Genomic DNA, 18,437 nt, shown 5'->3' on the forward strand with positions numbered 1-18,437 from the left:
GACACCGTGGATCATCCTCTCCTCCTCCGCACACTCCAAAACATTGGTCTCTCTAGCACCGTCCTTGACTGGTTTTCTTCTTACCTCACTAACCGTTACTTCTCTGTGTCTGCCTCCAGCACCACCTCACTCCCTTCCATCCTTCCTGTTGGTGTCCCTCAGGGTTCAGTCCTTGGCCCCCCTCTGTTCTCCCTGTACACCTCTTCCCTGGGTGCGCTCATTAACTCCTTTGGCCTTCAATACCACCTCTATGCTGATGACACACAACTCTACCTCTCCTCTCCTGATCTGTCCCCCTCTGTCCTCTCTCAGGTCTCCAGCTGCCTCTCTGCCATCTCCTCCTGGATGTCTGAGCGCTCTCTGAAGCTCAACATGGACAAAACTGAACTCATCATCTTTCCCCAGTCAGAGCAACACTCCCTACAAATATCTCTATCACTGCTGACAACACCACCATCTCCCCCGTTCCCCAACTCCGCTGCCTGGGTGTTACTCTTGATTCCTCCCTCTCCTTTGCTCCCCACAGCCAAGCTCTGGCACAATCCTGTTGGTTCCAGCTACACAATATTGCTCATATCAGGCCATCTCTCTCCTAGAGTGCAACTAAACTTATCATCCACTCACTGGTCATCTCACCACTCGACTACCTCAGTGTTCTCCTCACTGGCCTCACTCGCTCCCCTCCATTCTATCCTTAACTCCGCAGCTAGGCTCATCTTCCTCTCCTGCCGCTCCACATCTGCCACCCCACTTCGACAAAATCTACACTGGCTCCCATTCCCCTACAGAATCCTCTTCAAACTCCTCACCCTCACAAAGAAGGCCATCTCTAATTCCACTGCTCCCTACATCTCCAACCTCCTCTCCCTTCATACTCCCTCCCGCCCACTATGGATCGTCCAATGACCGTCGCCTCTCCTCTTCCCTGGTCACTGCTTCCCATGCTCGAGTTCAAGACTACGCCCATGCTGCACCCCTTCAGTGGAATTCTCTCCCCTTGCTCTATTAGACTCTCCCCGACCGTGCAAAGGTTCAAACAGACTCTAAAGACCCATCTATTCATCAAAACATATTCTCCCGATGCATAACCTAGTCCTGAGGCTGCTCCTCCATCCCCCTGCCTCATGCCTTGAACATCTCTGCTTTGCTTACATACTGCCATCAGGTTACCTCCCACTTGCTTGCACCTCATGTCATCTGTATGTCACCCCTTCCCACTAGATTGTTAGCTCTTCAGAGCAGGGCCCTCTTTCCTCTTGTTGTCAAGCCCTCTTCTCCTCACATTTCACTCGCAGCTCTCTCCTACTCAGCGACCATCTTTACCCACTTTTCTCTGACGTCCTAGTGGATGCTGGGGACTCCGTAAGGACCATGGGGAATAGACAGGCTCCGCAGGAGACTGGGCACTCTAAAGAAAGATTTAGGACTATCTGGTGTGCACTGGCTCCTCCCCCTATGACCCTTCTCCAAGCCTCAGTTAGATTTCTGTGCCCGGCCGAGCTGGTTGCACACTAGGGGCTCTCCTGAGCTCCTAGGAAGAAAGTATAATTTAGGTTTTTTATTTTACAGTGAGACCTGCTGGCAACAGGCTCACTGCAGCGAGGGACTAAGGGGAGAAGAAGCGAACCTACCTAACTGGTGGTAGCTTGGGCTTCTTAGGCTACTGGACACCATTAGCTCCAGAGGGATCGAACACAGGACCCAACCTCGTCGTCCGTTCCCAGAGCAGCGCCGCCGTCCCCCTTACAGAGCCAGAAGCAAGAAGGTCCGGAAAATCGGCGGCTGAAGACTTCTGTCTTCTCCAAGGTAGCGCACAGCACTGCAGCTGTGCGCCATTGCTCCTCATGCACACCACACACTCCGGTCACTGATGGGTGCAGGACGCTGGGGGGGGGGGGGGCGCCCTGAGCAGCAATATTTACACCTTGGCTGGCAAAAATTACACCATATATAACCCCAGGGGCTATATAGGTGTAAAAATGCCCCTGCCAGAATTACTAAAAAAGCGGGAGAAAGCCCGCCGAGAAAGGGGCGGAGCCATCTCCCTCAGCACACTGGCGCCATTTTTCCCTCACAGCTCCGCTGGAAGGATCGCTCCCTAGCTCTCCCCTGCAGTCCTGCACTACAGAAAGGGTTAAAAAGAGGGGGGCACAAATTTAGGCGCAGTATAGTATATATATATATATATATATATATATATATATGCAGCTATAAGGGAAAACACTCTGTATAGTGATATCCCTGTGGTATACAGTGCTCTGGTGTGTGCTGGCATACTCTCCCTCTGTCTCCCCAAAGGGCTTTGTGGGGTCCTGTCCTCTGTCAGAGCATTCCCTGTGTGTGTGCTGTGTGTCGGTACTGCTGTGTCGACATGTATGATGAGGAAAATGATGTGGAGGCGGAGCAAATGCCTGTGAATGTGATGTCACCCCCTGCAGGGTCGACACCTGTGTGGTTGGACTTATGGAAGGAATTACGTAAAAGTGTCAACTCCTTACACAAAAGGGTGACGACATAGGACAGCTGGCTACTCAGCTTGTGCCTGTTCCGGCGTCTCAAATGGCATCAGGGGCTTTGAAACGCCCGCTACCTCAGATGGCAGACACAGATGTCGACACGGATACCGACTCCAGTGTCGACGTCGATGAGACTAGTGTACCCTCCATTAGGTCCACCCGTTACATGATTGAGGCAATAAAAAATGTATTACACATTTCTGATAATACCCAAAGTACCACAATAAAGGGTATTATGTTTGGTGAGAAAAATCTACCAGTAGTTTTTCCTGCATCTGAGGAATTAAATGAGGTGTGTGAGGAAGCGTGGACTTCCCCCCGTTAAGAAATTGATAATTTCTAAACGGTTATTGGCAGCGTACCCTTTCCTGCTAGAGGATAGGTCACGTTGGGAAACACCCCCTAGGGTAGATAAAGCGCTTACACGCTTATCAAAAAAGGTGGCACTACCGTCTCCGGATAAGGCCGCCCTGAAGGAACCTGCTGATAAAAAGCAGGAGGCTACCCTAAAAGCTATACACTCGGGCATTATATTGCGACCAAAGCCATTGCTTCGGCATGGATGTGCAGTGTTCCCGCTGCATGGTCAGATTCCCTGTCGGATAATATTGATACTATGGATAGGGACAATATTTTGCTGACAATAGAGCATATAAAAGACGCAGTCTTATACATGCGTGATGCACAGAGGGATATTTGCCGGCTGGCATAAAAAATAAGCGCTGTGTCCATTGCCGCCAGACGGGGGTTTGGACTCGGCAATGGTCAGGCGATGCCGACTCAAAGCGGCACATGGAAGTTTTGCCCTATAAAGGGGTGAAACTGTTTGGGGATGGTCTTTCAGACCTCGTTTCCACAGCTACTGCTGGGAAATCGACTTTTTTGCCACAGGCTACCCCACAACAAAGGAAAGCACCGTATTATCAGGTACAGTCCTTTCGGCCCCAGAAAAGCAAGAGGGCTAGAGGCTCATCCTTTCTGCAGAGAGGCAAAGGAAGAGGGACAAAGCACGGCTAGTTCCCAAGAGCAGAAGTCCTCCCCTGCGTCCGGTAAGTCCACAGCATGACGCTGGGGCTGCTCAGGCGGACCCGGGTACGGTGGGGGCCCGTCTCAGGAATTTCAGCGCACAGTGGGCTCTCTCACAGGTGATCCCTGGGTCCTTCAAGTAGTATCTCAGGGGTACAGGTTGGAATTCGAGACGTCTCCCCCCCGCCGTTTCCTAAAATCTGCCTTACCGGCAACTCCCTCTGCCAGGGAGGCAGTGTTGGTGGCTATTCAAAAACTATATTCACAGCCAGTGATTGTCAAGGTACCCCTCCTTCAACAGGAAAAGGGTTACTAGTCCACAATGTTTGTGGTACCGAAACCGGACGGTTCGGTGAGACCCATCTTAAATTTAAAAGCCTTGAACACTTATATCAAAAGGTTCAAGTTCAAGATGGAATCGCTCAGGGCGGTTATTGCGAGCCTGGACGAGGGGGATTACATAGTCTCCCTGGACATCAAGGTTGCTTACCTGCATGTCCCCATTTACCCTCCGAACCAGGAGTACCTCAGATTTGTGGTACAGGACTGTCACTATCAGTTCCAGACGCTGCCGTTGGAGTTATCCACGGCACCGAGGGTCTTTACCAAGGTAATGGCCGAAATGATGATACTCCTTCGCAAGAAGGAAGTTTTTATTATCCCGTACTTGGATGATCTCCTGATAAAGGCAAGGTCCAAAGAACAGTTGGTAGTGGGGGTAGCACTCTCTCGGGAAGTGCTACAACAGCACGGCTGGAGTCTCAATATTCCAAAGTCACAGCTGGTCCTGACGACACGTCTTCTGTTCCTGGGAATGATTCTGGACAGAGCCCAGAAAAGAGTGTTTCTTCCAGTGGAAAAAGCCGAGGGGTTGTCATCTCTAGTCAGAGACATCCTAAAACCAGGACAGGTGTCGGTACATCAATGCACACAAGTCCTGGGAAAAATGGTAGCTTCGTACGAAGCAAAATTCCATTCGGAAGGTTCCACGCCAGGACGTTCCAGTGGGACCTGTTGGACAAATGGTCCGGGTCCCATCTCCAGATACAACAGCGGATAACCCTGTCGGCAAGAACCAAGGTGTCGCTGCTGTGGTGGCTGCAGAGGGCTCATCTACTAGAGGGCCGCAGATTCGGAATACAGGACTGGGTCCTGGTGACCACGGATGCCAGCCTTCGGGGCTGGGGTGCAGTCACACAGGGAAGAAATTTCCAAGGACTGTGGTCAAATCAGGAGATTTCGCTTCACATAAATATTCTGGAGCTAAGGGCTATTTACAATGCCCTAAGCCAAGCAAGGCCCCTGCTTCAGAACCAGCCGGTACTGATCCAATCAGACAACATCACAGCGGTCGCCCATGTAAACAGACAGGGCGGCACAGGAAGCAGGATGGAGATGGCAGAAGCCACAAGGATTCTCAGATGGGCGACCTACACCCGGGAGAATGGGGACTTCATCCAGAAGTTTTCCAAATGCTTTTCCAAATGCGGGTAAACCGTTGGGAATGACCACAGGTGGGCATGATGGCGTCCCGCCTCAACAAAAAGTTGAAAAGATATTGCGCCAGGTCAAGGGACCCTCAGGCGATTGCTGTGGACGCTCTAGTGACACCGTGGGTGTACCAGTCGGTTTATGCGTTTCCTCCTCTGCCTCTCATTCCCAAGGTACTGAGAATAATAAGAAAGCGAGGAGTGAAAACTATACTCGTGGTTCCGGATTGGCCAAGAAGAGCTTGGTACTCGGAACTTCAAGAGATGCTTGCAGAGGACCCTTGGCCTCTGCCGCTCAGACAAGACCTGCTGCAGCAGGGACCCTGTCTGTTCCAAGACTTACCGCGGCTACGTTTGATGGCATGGCGGTTGAACACCGGATCCTAAAGGGCATTCCGGAGGAAGTCATCCCTACCCTGATCAAAGCCAGGAAGGATGTCACCGCAAAACATTTTTACCGCATTTGGCGAAAATATGTTGCGTGGTGTGAGGCCAAGAAGGCCCCGACGGAGGAATTTCAGCTGGGTCGATTCCTACAATTCCTGCAAGCAGGAGTGACGTTGGGCCTCAAATTGGGGTCCATCAAGGTCTAGATTTCGGCTCTGTCGATTTTCTTCCAGAAAGAACTGGCTTCACTGCCTGTAGTTCAGACTTTTGTCAAAGGAGTTCTGCATATTCAGCCTCCTTTTGTGCCCCCAGTGGCACCTTGGGATCTAAATGTGGTTTTGGAATTCCTGAAATCACATTGGTTCGAGCCACTTAAGACTGTGAATTTAAAATATCTCACGTGGAAAGTGGTCATGTTGTTGGCCCTGGCTTCGGCCAGGTGGGTATCAGAATTGGCGGCTTTGTCTTGTAAAATTCCTTATCTGATTTTCCATATGGATAGGGCAGAGTTGAGGACTCGTCCTCAGTTTCTCCCGAAGGTGGTCTCAGCTTTTCACTTGAACCATCCTATTGTGGTGCCTGCGGCTACTAGGGTCTTGGAGGATTCCAAGTTACTGGACGTAGTCAGGGCCCTGAAAATTTATGTTTCCAGGACGGCTGGAGAGAAAAACTGACTCGCTGTTTATCCTGTATGCACCCAACAAGCTGGGTGCTCCTGCTTCTAAGCAGTCTATCGCGCGCTGGATTTGTAGCACTATTCAGCTGGCGCATTCTGCGGTGGGATTACCGCAGCCTAAATCAATAAAAGCCCATTCCACAAGGAAGGTGGGCTCATCTTGGGCGGCTGCCCGAGGGGTCTCGGCTTTACAACTTTGCCGAGCAGCTACTTGGTCAGGGGCAAACACGGTTGCAAAATTCTACAAATTTGATACCCTGGCTGAGGAGGACCTGGAGTTCTCTAATTCGGTGCTGCAGAGTCATCCGCACTCTTCCGCCCGTTTGGGAGCTTTGGTATAATCCCCATGGTCCTTACGGAGTCCCCAGCATCCAATAGAACGTCAGAGAAAATAAGAATTTCTCACCGGTAATTCTATTTCTCGTAGTCCGTAGTGGATGCTGGGCGCCCATCCCAAGTGCGGATTGTCTGCAATACTTGTACATAGTTATTGTTACAAAAATCGGGTTGTTATTGCGAGCCATCTATTCAGAGGCTCCATTGTTATCATACTGTTAACCGGGGTTCCTAACACGTGTTATATGGTGTGATTGGTGTGGCTGGTATGAGTCTTACCCGGGATTCAAAATCCTTCCTTATTGTGTCAGCTCTTCCGGGCACAGTTCCTAACTGAGGCTTGGAGGAGGGTCATAGGGGGAGGAGCCAGTGCACACCAGATAGTCCTAAATCTTTCTTTAAAGTGCCCAGTCTCCTGCGGAGCCCGTCTATTCCCCATGGTCCTTACGGAGTCCCCAGCATCCACTACGGACTACGAGAAATAGAATTACCGGTGAGTAAATTCTTATTTTTCTCCTGTTGGTCAAGGCTCAGCTCCATCTATGGCCGCCTGCCCCAAGAAGTACGATGATCACTCCCTCGCTACTTACATCTTAGTTGTATTATGTATGAGAATTGTGCTGCTCTGTGTTACCTCTGCTCTATTTTGGGTAATTATTTACTGTAATGCTAAGTTTTGTCTCCCTGTACTGTCCTTTGTACGGCGCTGCAAAACACTTGTGGCGCCTTATAAATAAAATGTAATAATAATAATAATAACTGTAATTCTAGGAGAGGCCCAGAATTACTTAGAGCTCCAGTATTTCCTGTTATTTCTCATTCTCGGTATAGATCATCATACAAGCGCTGCTGAATAATTAAGGGTCACCGACCTTCACCAACGCATCCATAATCTTCTTGTTGGAAGCTTTAGCCTCTCCGAAACTCTTGATGTTAAACGCACAGATTTTGAAGGTGGCTGCAGAAATTTGCAGGCCCAGCAATAATATGAACAGAACAGGGATCTTCATCACACAGCTGTGGGAACAGCAGAGCTTGCAATCTGATATTTCATTTCCACACTTTCATCACTGGGTCAATGTACTCATAAATATTAGCACTTACCTGTTTGGGTTACCGGATCACCTGGGGAATTATAAAAGGTTGCCCTTACTTCGTGCTCAGGAGCGTGCCATTGAAAAAGTTTTAAATTCCATCACCCAACTTGAAGTTCCATCACAAAGCACTCATCAAGTTCAGAGACATACCCAAAGTGATGTTAGAAATGATTCAAGAAATAATAGACCAAAAAGTATAGTTCTAAGATGAGAAGTGAGAAGACTGTCCAGACCCAAGCAGCTAATGGCCTCCACGGTATGGGAGAGTGAGCACAAGAGATGAATATTAAAGAAGTCCTTGGGAAAGGTGTCAGTGCATCGAGGACTAGAATAGTAGATGTTTCAAGATCCCAAAAGGATCAGAAGAACCAATGCCACATGGGACTTTTGCCAAATGGATGTGGACCCAGCACAGAAGATGTTACGAATGTTCAGGTGGAGCAAAAGATGAGACTCTGGGTCACTGGGTGATGAACAGCTGGCTCTGCATTCAGAAGAACTAGGGTGTTATAACACACACCCACACAACAGGTCTTTGGCTGCTGTGTCAGTGCACAGTCAGCAGTGAACCGTCTCTGGAACAGGAGAGAATGGACAATAGGTGCAGCCGCTGCCTGAGTGTGGAAACAATATGCCATTTATACCATCCCATGATGAGCTGGTGCCCCCAACTATTGTCTTACATCATATGAATAGAGTAACATGAATTCATTGTCAAAGTCAGAAAAATATCTCTATGCACACTACCATATTTGCACCTCACACAGGTCCGTGCTGCGCATGCGTACGCTCTCCCGTACGTGCGCATACTCACAGTCGCGGGCACCCGCAGGCGCACAGTATGCATATTTACGGTAGAGTTTATGTGATCGTAGCGTGCGACTCAATCGTTACATATTTTCACTATATAATGTATTTTGTAGATCATGGTCCCTTTGATAGATTCTGAAAGTTTAGTTAATATAGCATGTTCCTGGACAGAGAGATTCCTCTTTGTATTGTACGAAGGGTCCAACAGGGGTCATACAGTGGTGTTTGGTACCCATCGGAAGAGTATTTAAATAGCAATATTCCGGTGTTGGTTTGGAGCGGATTAATCGCTCGTGCGAATAGTTATGGACATAAGAAGTTTATGTCCATTTACTATTATTTGCTCTTACTTAGCCATGCGGCGGGAAACCCAGTATCCCACCCACCTGAACAGTTGGAAACAGTCACAGCCCACCTGTATGAATCAACCTATGACCTTTTGTTATAATGCGAAGCCGAATTCCTGTGTCCAATGAACAATGAGATTGTAGGGACCATTGAATTGTATTGTGTGTGGGGCATAAATAGGCAGGCCGACCATATCCAGTACACTCTCTTCAACGGTTCTCATTGCTGATAATCGGGAGCTGGATATCGAGGCGCATGCGATCGTTTCCCCTTGTGCGTAAGTGTTTCTCCGCAATCATATTGATCTTCTTGTTATTGTGAGCCATTTCTCTCTCTCTCTCTCTTTCTCTCTCTCTCTCTCTTCTCCTCTTTCTCTCTTATTTTCCCTTAAGACGTAATTGTATTGTATTGTATTTCCTGTGTAGTTATCTGGTTAGTTAGTCTATGTTATATTGTAGTGTATGACTTGTATTGTATTAATTATTTTGCAAGTATATCATTCATAATATATATATTAGGCGTTGGACCCTGAGCACGGTATCTGTGTATTTCTTATAGTGTTAAGTATTCTCAGAACGTCGGTGACGCTCGAACAGCTTTTGAGGTAATAAGGTTATACTGTGTTGCATTTACACTCTATCATTACACTAAGGTTTTACTGCACAATACACTGTTTATGGTTTAGATACAAAGGTTTAACATTGTGAGCGTCAGCGCCGCTGGTGATCTCCTCGTGGTCCCGAGCGTCCGCTACGCTATAGCGAATCATTACGTTAGTCGGCAGCCAATAGCGTGCCTGTCTGTGATCCCTTGGCCGTGAGCAAACGTGACGCTTGAGCGTCTCGACTACGGCTAAGTGATTGTTACGCAACGTGCGTACCCTTACGGTACTTCATACGTAAATAGCGTACAGTGTTCTTAGACCTCTTAAGGGGTTTTATATACGATAAATATTTAGCTTTATCAATTGGCGGCTCGCCCGTCCTTCACATATCTGCACTAGGTAGATACAGCAGACATTATCCATCAGCAAAGGGCGGGAGGTTATATTCCTCGAAGTGCTGTCGGGATAAGCGTCTGCTTCTCTTAGTAAAGGGTGCTGAAGGAATCCGGGAACCGGAGGTAAGAACAAAACGATAGTGTCTTTTTAAAACTGTTTATTTCTATCGTGCGTACACACGCACGCATATCTGCATTTCCTTTCATTCGTGTATTTTCGTATATCACTCTCCTGTCTGCCTTTTTATAATTGATAAACGTGCTCAGAGAGATTTGTCGCTATTTCATAGTTAAAGTGTAAAAGTAATACATTAAAGGGATAAAGTGTAAAGCGCACACGCAACTCTACCTAAAGGTATAAGGAGAGATTGGTGTGGTGCTCGGTAGACGATCAAGGATCATCTACATTGATAAACGTGTTAGTTGTGTTACGGTGGATAAAGACTGGTGTACACGTGTCTCTAACAAAGGGTGAGACTCGTGCACGCAAAGGCCGATGCACGCAGCGTAAATTACGCAACGGAGCGTCTGGGTACGCCCACGTAACTCAAACAACACGCGATAAATAACGCAACAGGCGATAAGTAGCGCAAATCTATTTTAACATTCGAAATTTAAATTAATAGATCCTTCTCCTAATTTGTAACACATCTGATCTAAAGAGAAATTTCTGCGCAGAAATAGAAATAGAAACAAAAGTGTACATGTGGTGAGTGAGTGTTTTTACATACATTTATACAATTTTGAGGTTGAACCAAAAGAAATCATCGAGTTCTCGTGAGGTACATACGTGTAAGTGACATGCACGGTGGCTAGGGAGGCATCCTTGGTTAAACATAAAAATTGAGCATTAGAGTATAGCGGACCAGGAGGTCATACTGTAGCAGACCAGGAGGTCATAACAGACCAGGAGGTCTAGGTACAGCAGACAAGGAAGTCCGCTATAGAGTCCACAGGCACAACACCAAAAAAGGGTTGGTGCAACACCCATATAGGCCATACAAGCTCTTGCTGAAGGAATTCGCAGCCGCAATTTTCGATTCCGTTGGTCGCTCAGTACATAAGATTAGTTGCTTATGTACTGAACGATTGTACCGCACGTAATTGTGTGCATTAGTAAACCTGACCGGTACCATTTGTGTACAAAGGGTCATAAACGCTATTTGTACATTCTGACGTGATTTGTGTAATTTTTTATTTTTACAAAGGGAAGTTCGCTGGTCACTCAGGAATTATCCAACAACCTCACCTTTACTGGAAAGGGTTAATGCTCTGCGGATCACACTCACATGTTCCAGTAAACAAAGGTTAATAGGTGCCCTGGGTCGAGTACGCCAGCACTATAGCAGTGTGTGGGCATATTGGTCGGCGTGGGCAGAGTGAGTAAGGTGCTCGGTAAACCTTACCGTCAACCTATCGTGAATATCTTGGTTTTTTGTAAGGGTCCGTAACACCTGCAAATTATGGGGGCCAGTTGTTCAGGAAGGGGGCGATCAACCTCGGCTCGGGTTGATTCTATAAACCGACCAGTCGGGTCGGCAAGGTACGTAATGTGTGAAAAGTACGGAAGTCACACAGAAGCTTTATGTGATGAATGGGAGAGAATGACAGTACATGACGGGGAGAAATTCCCAAGAGTAGGTAGCTTCAGCCCAGAAGTGTTAACGAATTTAAGGAGAAGGATATGTCTCATTAAATCAGCAAAGAGACGAATCAAGCATTATGATTATTTGCAGCTGTGGCAACAGGAGGGTGACATACAGAGAGGATTGGCTCAGGCGGCGGGATCTGGCTCTATCAGGAAACTGATCGCCACGGCCCCACCGCCACCATATATATCGGGGGAAAAATTGGTTGCGGAGAATGACGCACTAAGGTGTAACAAACAAACACTTAGCAACTGTGTAAATGTTAAAGATAATGTTAACCAATTAACCAATGCAAGTATTAACCCGTGCAAGTTGTACCCTGTTTTGAACTTTCCTCAGGAGTGTGATCACGAGGACGAATCGGCAACAATTTCAGCGCTCTCTCTAGCAGCCACCATAGCAGAGACCACAGTAGGCACAGCTCCACCCCCGAGATTAGTAACAAAGGCCCCTAGCGGAGGGATAGGTGAGGTCGTATCAACGGGTAAGTACGGCACCATACACTATGCTGAAACTATTTCACCACAGCCTGTAGAATCTACACAGAATGAGGTTGTTAGAGTTAATCCTGTTAAGGTAATAGTAGTTCCAAATGGGAAAACAGACACTTCAGGAGTCACTCCTGTTAGGAACATTGCCATGTACAGCCCATTTTCCCGAATGGAATTAAGGACCATAGTGTCTGAATTCCCTGACCCTAGAAAAGACTTAGTTGCCAGCCAAAAATACATCAGAGACCTAGGTAACACTGTAGAGCCCAACAATAAAGACTGGAAGATATTGCTGAGAGCATGTTTACCCTCCAATGTCGACGCAGCTCAATTTTTAGCTGACTGTGGATTAGATCAGGATGTACCTCTTACAGAAGTGTACAACAAAGACAATGTAAAAAGAATAAGCTTACAGTTAAAAGAGTATTTCCCAGCGGTAGTTAAATGGAACAAGATATTCTCCATTAAACAAAAGGAGTCAGAAACAGCTACAGAGTATTTTCACAGAGCATTATTAGAGATGGCAAAATACACAGGCATAGAGGACATTAAAACAAACATAAACCATCGAGAAGTAGCAGTATCGGTACTGATGGATGGTTTAAAAGAGTCATTGAAGACTAGGGTACAGACCACACAACCATGTTGGCGAGGTCTGTCTGTGGCTACTTTGAGAGAGGCTGCTATTGATCACAATAGGAACATCATCAGACACAGGGAACAACAAGGTGATAAGTTAATGGCAGTAAGTATACAGGCCCTGACCACAAAACAGCCTGTGTTAATATCACCAAACCCTGTGGGTAAGTCAAATGTGGTAACATGTTATTTTTGTCACAAACAGGGACACTTTGCACGAGACTGTAGATCGAGAAATATACAAAAATCTTATCAACCCCCTAGACAACGACACGACACACGACATTGGGATCAGGGTCCGCAGAAACGGAGTTATGAGCCACATGCAGGAGAAACAAAAAGATACCCCCCGAACAGAGACTGGCAAGCCTCTGGTAGCTCCCAATTAACTCCGTCACAAGTAGTTGCTGCCAGCGGGATCCAGGGAGGTCACCATACCCAATAGGGGTGTGGCCATACCTGTAATCTGCAGCCAGTAAAATTGATTGCAAGTCTTGGAAGTGAACCCGAAATTGCAATCAATGTAGCTGGTAAAACTTTAAACTTTCTTGTAGATACGGGGGCGGCCAAATCAGTGATAAATTCGACAGTGGGCATGAGAACCACTGGTAGGACAATTCCAGCCATGGGAGTAACAGGAGTAGTCCAGCATTACCCTGTTAGCAAACCAGCTGAGATTACAATAGGGCCTTTACATACCAAGCATTCCTTTTTGCTGGCTGCATCGGCACCGACTAATCTCCTGGGAAGAGACTTACTGTGTAAAATGGGGTGCGTCATTTATTGTACTCCTGAAGGTGTATTCTTGGACATACCTGAGAATCACGCTCAGGAAGTGCGAGACATGTTAGACTCCCCATCAAAATTAATGTCACATACCATTATGACAAATAGGACTCCATCCCAAGTAGAAGAAATGACATCTCAGATACCAGAGTCACTTTGGACTAAAGATGGACAGGACACTGGATTAATGGCAAACGTAGCTCCGGTAGTTGTACAATTAAAAGATGGTAGGATAGCTCCAAAAATCCCACAGTACCCTCTGAAGCCAGAGGTGGAGTTAGGAGTTTACCCAGTAATAGAGCGCTTGCTACAACAGGGCATTCTGGTAAGAACGTCCAGCACTGCCAATAGTCCCATCTTCCCTGTGAAAAAGAGTGGGGGGAGGGGTTACAGGTTAGTGCAGGATCTAAGGGGGATTAACAAAATAGTTGAGAGTCAGTTCCCCGTAGTGCCAAATCCAGCTGTCATCCTAATGCAAATCCCTCCCACTGCGAAATTTTTCACTGTTATTGACCTCTGCTCCGCTTTCTTTTCGGTACCTCTGCACCCTGACAGCCAATATTTGTTCGCATTTACATACAGAGGAGTCCAATACACATGGACTCGATTACCACAAGGATTCATAGATAGTCCAAGTATATTTTCCCAGGCTTTGCATGATTGTTTACAGTCTTTCCAACCAGAGAGTGGATCAGTATTGATACAGTATGTGGATGATTTACTGCTGTGTTCAGATTCATTGGAAGCGTCCCTGAAGGATACGAAACAGCTCCTGTTTCATCTTTCAGACACAGGACACAAGGTTTCCAAAGACAAGTTGCAATTATGCCAGACTAAAGTAAAATATTTGGGACACTGTCTAACACAAGGACTGAGACACCTGACCGCTGATAGAATTCAAGCAATTAGAGACATGACTCTGCCACAAACCCAGCAACAGATCAGAACGTTTTTAGGAATGTGTGGGTATTGCCGTAATTGGATCCCAGGATTTTCCATTCTAGCGTTACCTTTGCAGGAGATGGTCTCCTCAAACAAACCTGATCGGATTTCGCATACAGACGAGTCTGAGACGGCATTTGAGAGACTTAAACAGTGCCTAACGCAGGCACCAGCATTAGGTATGCCAGACTATGGGAAACCCTTTGAGCTATACGGAACAGAAAGTGCTGGTTGCGCGGCAGGCGTACTAACCCAAAAGCACGGTGATGCCAGCAGGCCAGTAGCATATTACAGCGCTCAGCTAGATACGGTAGCGCGATCCCTCCCCACATGCTTGCGAAGCGTTGCTGCGATAGCATTGCTAGGAACGAAAAGCGAAGACGTCGTGCTAGGTCACAACCTCACAATTCATACACCACATGCAGTGTCAGCCTTGTTAAATTCTGCCCAAACCAGGCACGTCTCATCAGCGCGGTTTACAAGATGGGAATTGGCACTAATGGCCCCCGTAAACATCACCATAAGGAGATGCAGTGCATTAAATCCTGCAACATATCTCCCGGGTGTGCCTGGACAGACACAAAGGGTGGAGGATGAGAGTGGTGGGGAAGGAGGATTTAATACAAAGGAAGACACTCATGATTGTATGGAATATTTGACCCAAAATTTTACCGCAAGGCTGACATCAGTGACAACCCACTGGAAGATGTAGAACTTACGTTCTACACGGATGGTAGTTGTCATAGACAGTCAGACTCGGGAGACTTGTGTACTGGATACGCAGTCGTAGATGACCAAGGCACCATAGAAGCGGAACCGCTAGGCCCACCTCACTCAGCCCAGGTTGCTGAACTGGTCGCCCTAACCAGAGCATGTGAATTGGCTAAGGGAAAATCAGCCAATATCTACACCGATTCTAGATACGCATTCGGGGTAGTCCATGATTTCGGAGCCCTATGGCGCCTCAGAAATTTCATGACGGCAGCTGGTACACCGGTAGCGCATGCAGCTCACATAAAAAGGCTTCTAACAGCGATACAGGAACCCGACAGAGTGGCTGTTATCAAATGTAAAGCACATACATATAGCCAGGACCCAGTATCACTTGGTAACAGCCGAGCAGACGAAGCTGCTAAATTAGCAGCTGCTACCCCCAGACAGACAGACACCACACAACTGATGGTATTTAATACCATCAACACACAGAAGTTGTGTGAAATGCAAAATTTGTGTTCCACACAGGAAAAGGCAGTCTGGAAGGCAAAAGGATATGGCCAGGAGTCCTCAGGACTCTGGACGGATGGACATGGTAAACCAGTGGCCCCCAAAGCATACCTTCCACGTTTAGCTGAAGCAGCTCACGGGCTGACTCATCTGGGCAAGGAAAGGATGTGCAAGTTGGTAAGAGCATATTGGTGCGCCCCAGGATTTTCATCTCATGCGAGTAAGAGAGCAATGTCATGCCTTACCTGTTTGAGAAAGAACATCGGAAAGGCAATACCTACAGAACCATCTCATATCCCACCTGCCGGCGGCCCTTTCCAGGTAATACAGATTGACTTTATACAATTACCCCCTTGTCGGAATTTGAAATATGTACTTGTTTGTATAGATGTTTTCTCAAATTGGGTTGAAGCATTTCCTGCGGCCACAAATACCGCTATGTTTACTGCTAAGAAAATTGTGCAGGAATTTGTATGTAGATATGGTATCCCTAGAATAATCGAAAGTGATAGGGGTACCCATTTTACAGGTGATGTCTTTCAAGGAATGTGTAAGTTGATGGGAATTGATAGCAAGCTGCACACTCCATACCGTCCACAGGCGAGTGCGAAAGTGGAAAGAGTGAACAGCACTATTAAAAATAAACTGAGTAAAGTTATGGCAGAGACAGGATTGACATGGCCAGAAGCTTTACCCATTGTACTGTACAGCATCAGAACCACTCCCAGGTCACCTCTTAATCTGTCTCCCTTTGAAATCTTGTTTGGTCGACAACCGCATGTTATGATTAACCCTCAGGATGATTTGAAGTGTAACAATGAAGTGACTGTAAAATACTTGATTAACATGAGTAAACAGTTAAGGAATCAAAATGATAATCTAAAGTTGGTGATTCCTGATTTACCAGATAGTAATTGTCATGACATTGAACCTGGGGACTATGTAATGATACGGAATTTTCTACGCTCAGGTTGCCTTATTGACAGATGGGAAGGACCATACCAGGTCTTATTGACTAGCACTACAGCATTGAAGGTTGCTGAGAGAGAGACTTGGGTTCATTCGTCCCACTGTAAGAAGGTCGCTGATCCAGAGAAGTCCTGTGATAAGGAACAGACGGTAGAGGTTGTATCACTGGAGTGTCTGTTCCAGGAGGACTAAGGCGGCACCTGAGCCTTGAAAATCACATGATCAAAAGCAGTTGTCGATCCCCTGTTCCCTTTTATTGTTTTTCTCCAACTTCCCATCCCATCTCCCTCAATTATTTTTTTTACCCCCTTCTCATTCTTCTTCGTTTCCTCCTATAAGATGGACTTGCCCCAAGAGACTGTGATCCGGATTTTCCTGTTGACCATGATGTTGACCAGAGCAGTCTGTTCCGGCGAGAGTACCATGGAGGTCGAGAGAGGTTCTGGAATGGGTTCTGATGATAAAGATGGAGGCGTAGTTTTCCAAGAACAACTTAACCAACAAGTAAAGGCGAGTATCAGAAAACGATCCGATAGCATTGACAATAGAAGGAATTGTGAAGGATTGTTAGCTGAAGAAAACTGTATCTGTAGGCTCTGTAACAATGTCATTGAGGATGGGTGCATTAAGAAATGCCAATCCAGTTTTAATATCCATATGGACCGGCATCCATTGAGTGACTATCACTCCTTAGTGGGTAGTGTGTTAAATAAAACAGATTGTTGGGTATGCTCTCAAGTACCTCAAGGTCATAGCAAATCAGGGCTAGTACCATTTCCTTTAACGTTAGGGGAGGTACTTGAGTTAAGTGGTGGGAGACCGGTGGACAGGAGGTTTAATATCTCCAGCCCTCCTAGTTTGAAGCTCCACCAATACCATGTGGATAGGTCCCTATTATGTTTTAACATCTCCAATCCCCGAAAGCCGGGAAATTGGGAAGTGTCATGGAGTAACCAAACCATGACCTTTTCGCATAGAGCAGATAGAATGCCTACAGATACAGAGCTTATACGCCACATAGCCAGTAGAGGAAAATCTTTCCGGTATAGGTATACCTTAGGAAATAGGATTACGAGAGTTGGAGAGGTATCACCAGGATACTGTGCACATATCGTACAACCTGATACGTGTACTAAGCAGATGGAAGAATTAGGGTTAGGAGATTTCACCTGGAAGGTGTGTAATATGGTTATGTCCTACTCCGTCCCATATGTCCTCCCCGATGATGCATATTTCATATGCAGGAGGAAGGCGTATAAGTGGCTTGCCCCAAATTCTGAAGGATTGTGTTATATTGGAAAAGTACTGCCTGAAGTAATGACTGTATCACATGACAAAATGAAAGACATACACCGTGGTGCCCAAGCTCCTTATACTCACACCCATTACGAGCACGTAGTTAAAAGGCAACTGACAGAGAGAACAGAGCATTTGGCCTCTGACATGATCCATGAATCCACCGGGATTCAGGTTCTACTTGCGCTAGATTTCACTCGCACCGCTCGAGGAGTGATGAACTATAGATACATCTCTGCGCTTGCAAATTTGTTAGATAATATCACTGAAATGTATGATGACACGTTTAAGTATACTGGAAGGGAACTTCAAGCTTACAAAACAGAACTGGTACAGCATAGAATGGTTCTTAATTACCTCACAGCAGTGACAGGCGGATATTGTGTCACACTGGCAACACAATACGGCGTGAAATGTTGCACATATATTACAAATAGCACCGAGGATCCGGTCGAGGTCATAGACCAAAAGATGGACGATATTCTCCAACTGAAGTGGGAATTTCGCAGAAGACACAATCTCACTCTTGCTGCTGTAGGTAATGAGCTGACTGGTTGGGTGTCATGGTTGAACCCGCGAAATTGGTTTTCTGGTTTAGGAGAATGGGCTCAAGGAGTCATAATGGATGTTGGGAAGTTTCTCCTATGTATCTTAGGTGTTGTCATATCAATTGGCTTGATATTTAGATGCGGTCAGGCTTTAATGAAGTGCAAACATCGTACCAGGGTAATGAGTTTGAGGAGTGAGGAAACTGTA

At 46.6% G+C, this 18,437-nt stretch overlaps 1 protein-coding gene across 1 annotated transcript in view; it reads right to left on the reverse strand.

Annotated features, from left to right (window-relative positions):
* Positions 1–7,441, reverse strand: part of LOC134948036 (deoxyribonuclease gamma-like) — a 47,108-nt gene extending 39,667 nt beyond the window's left edge. The window contains exon 1 of the mRNA XM_063935795.1: positions 7,304–7,441. Coding sequence (XP_063791865.1) covers positions 7,304–7,441 — 138 coding nt within the window. The remainder of the gene's footprint in view (positions 1–7,303) is intronic.
* Positions 7,442–18,437: the final 10,996 nt, after the last annotated feature.

The sequence above is a fragment of the Pseudophryne corroboree genome, chromosome 8 (genome assembly GCF_028390025.1).
Source record: "Pseudophryne corroboree isolate aPseCor3 chromosome 8, aPseCor3.hap2, whole genome shotgun sequence".
Taxonomy (NCBI): Eukaryota; Metazoa; Chordata; class Amphibia; order Anura; family Myobatrachidae; genus Pseudophryne; species Pseudophryne corroboree.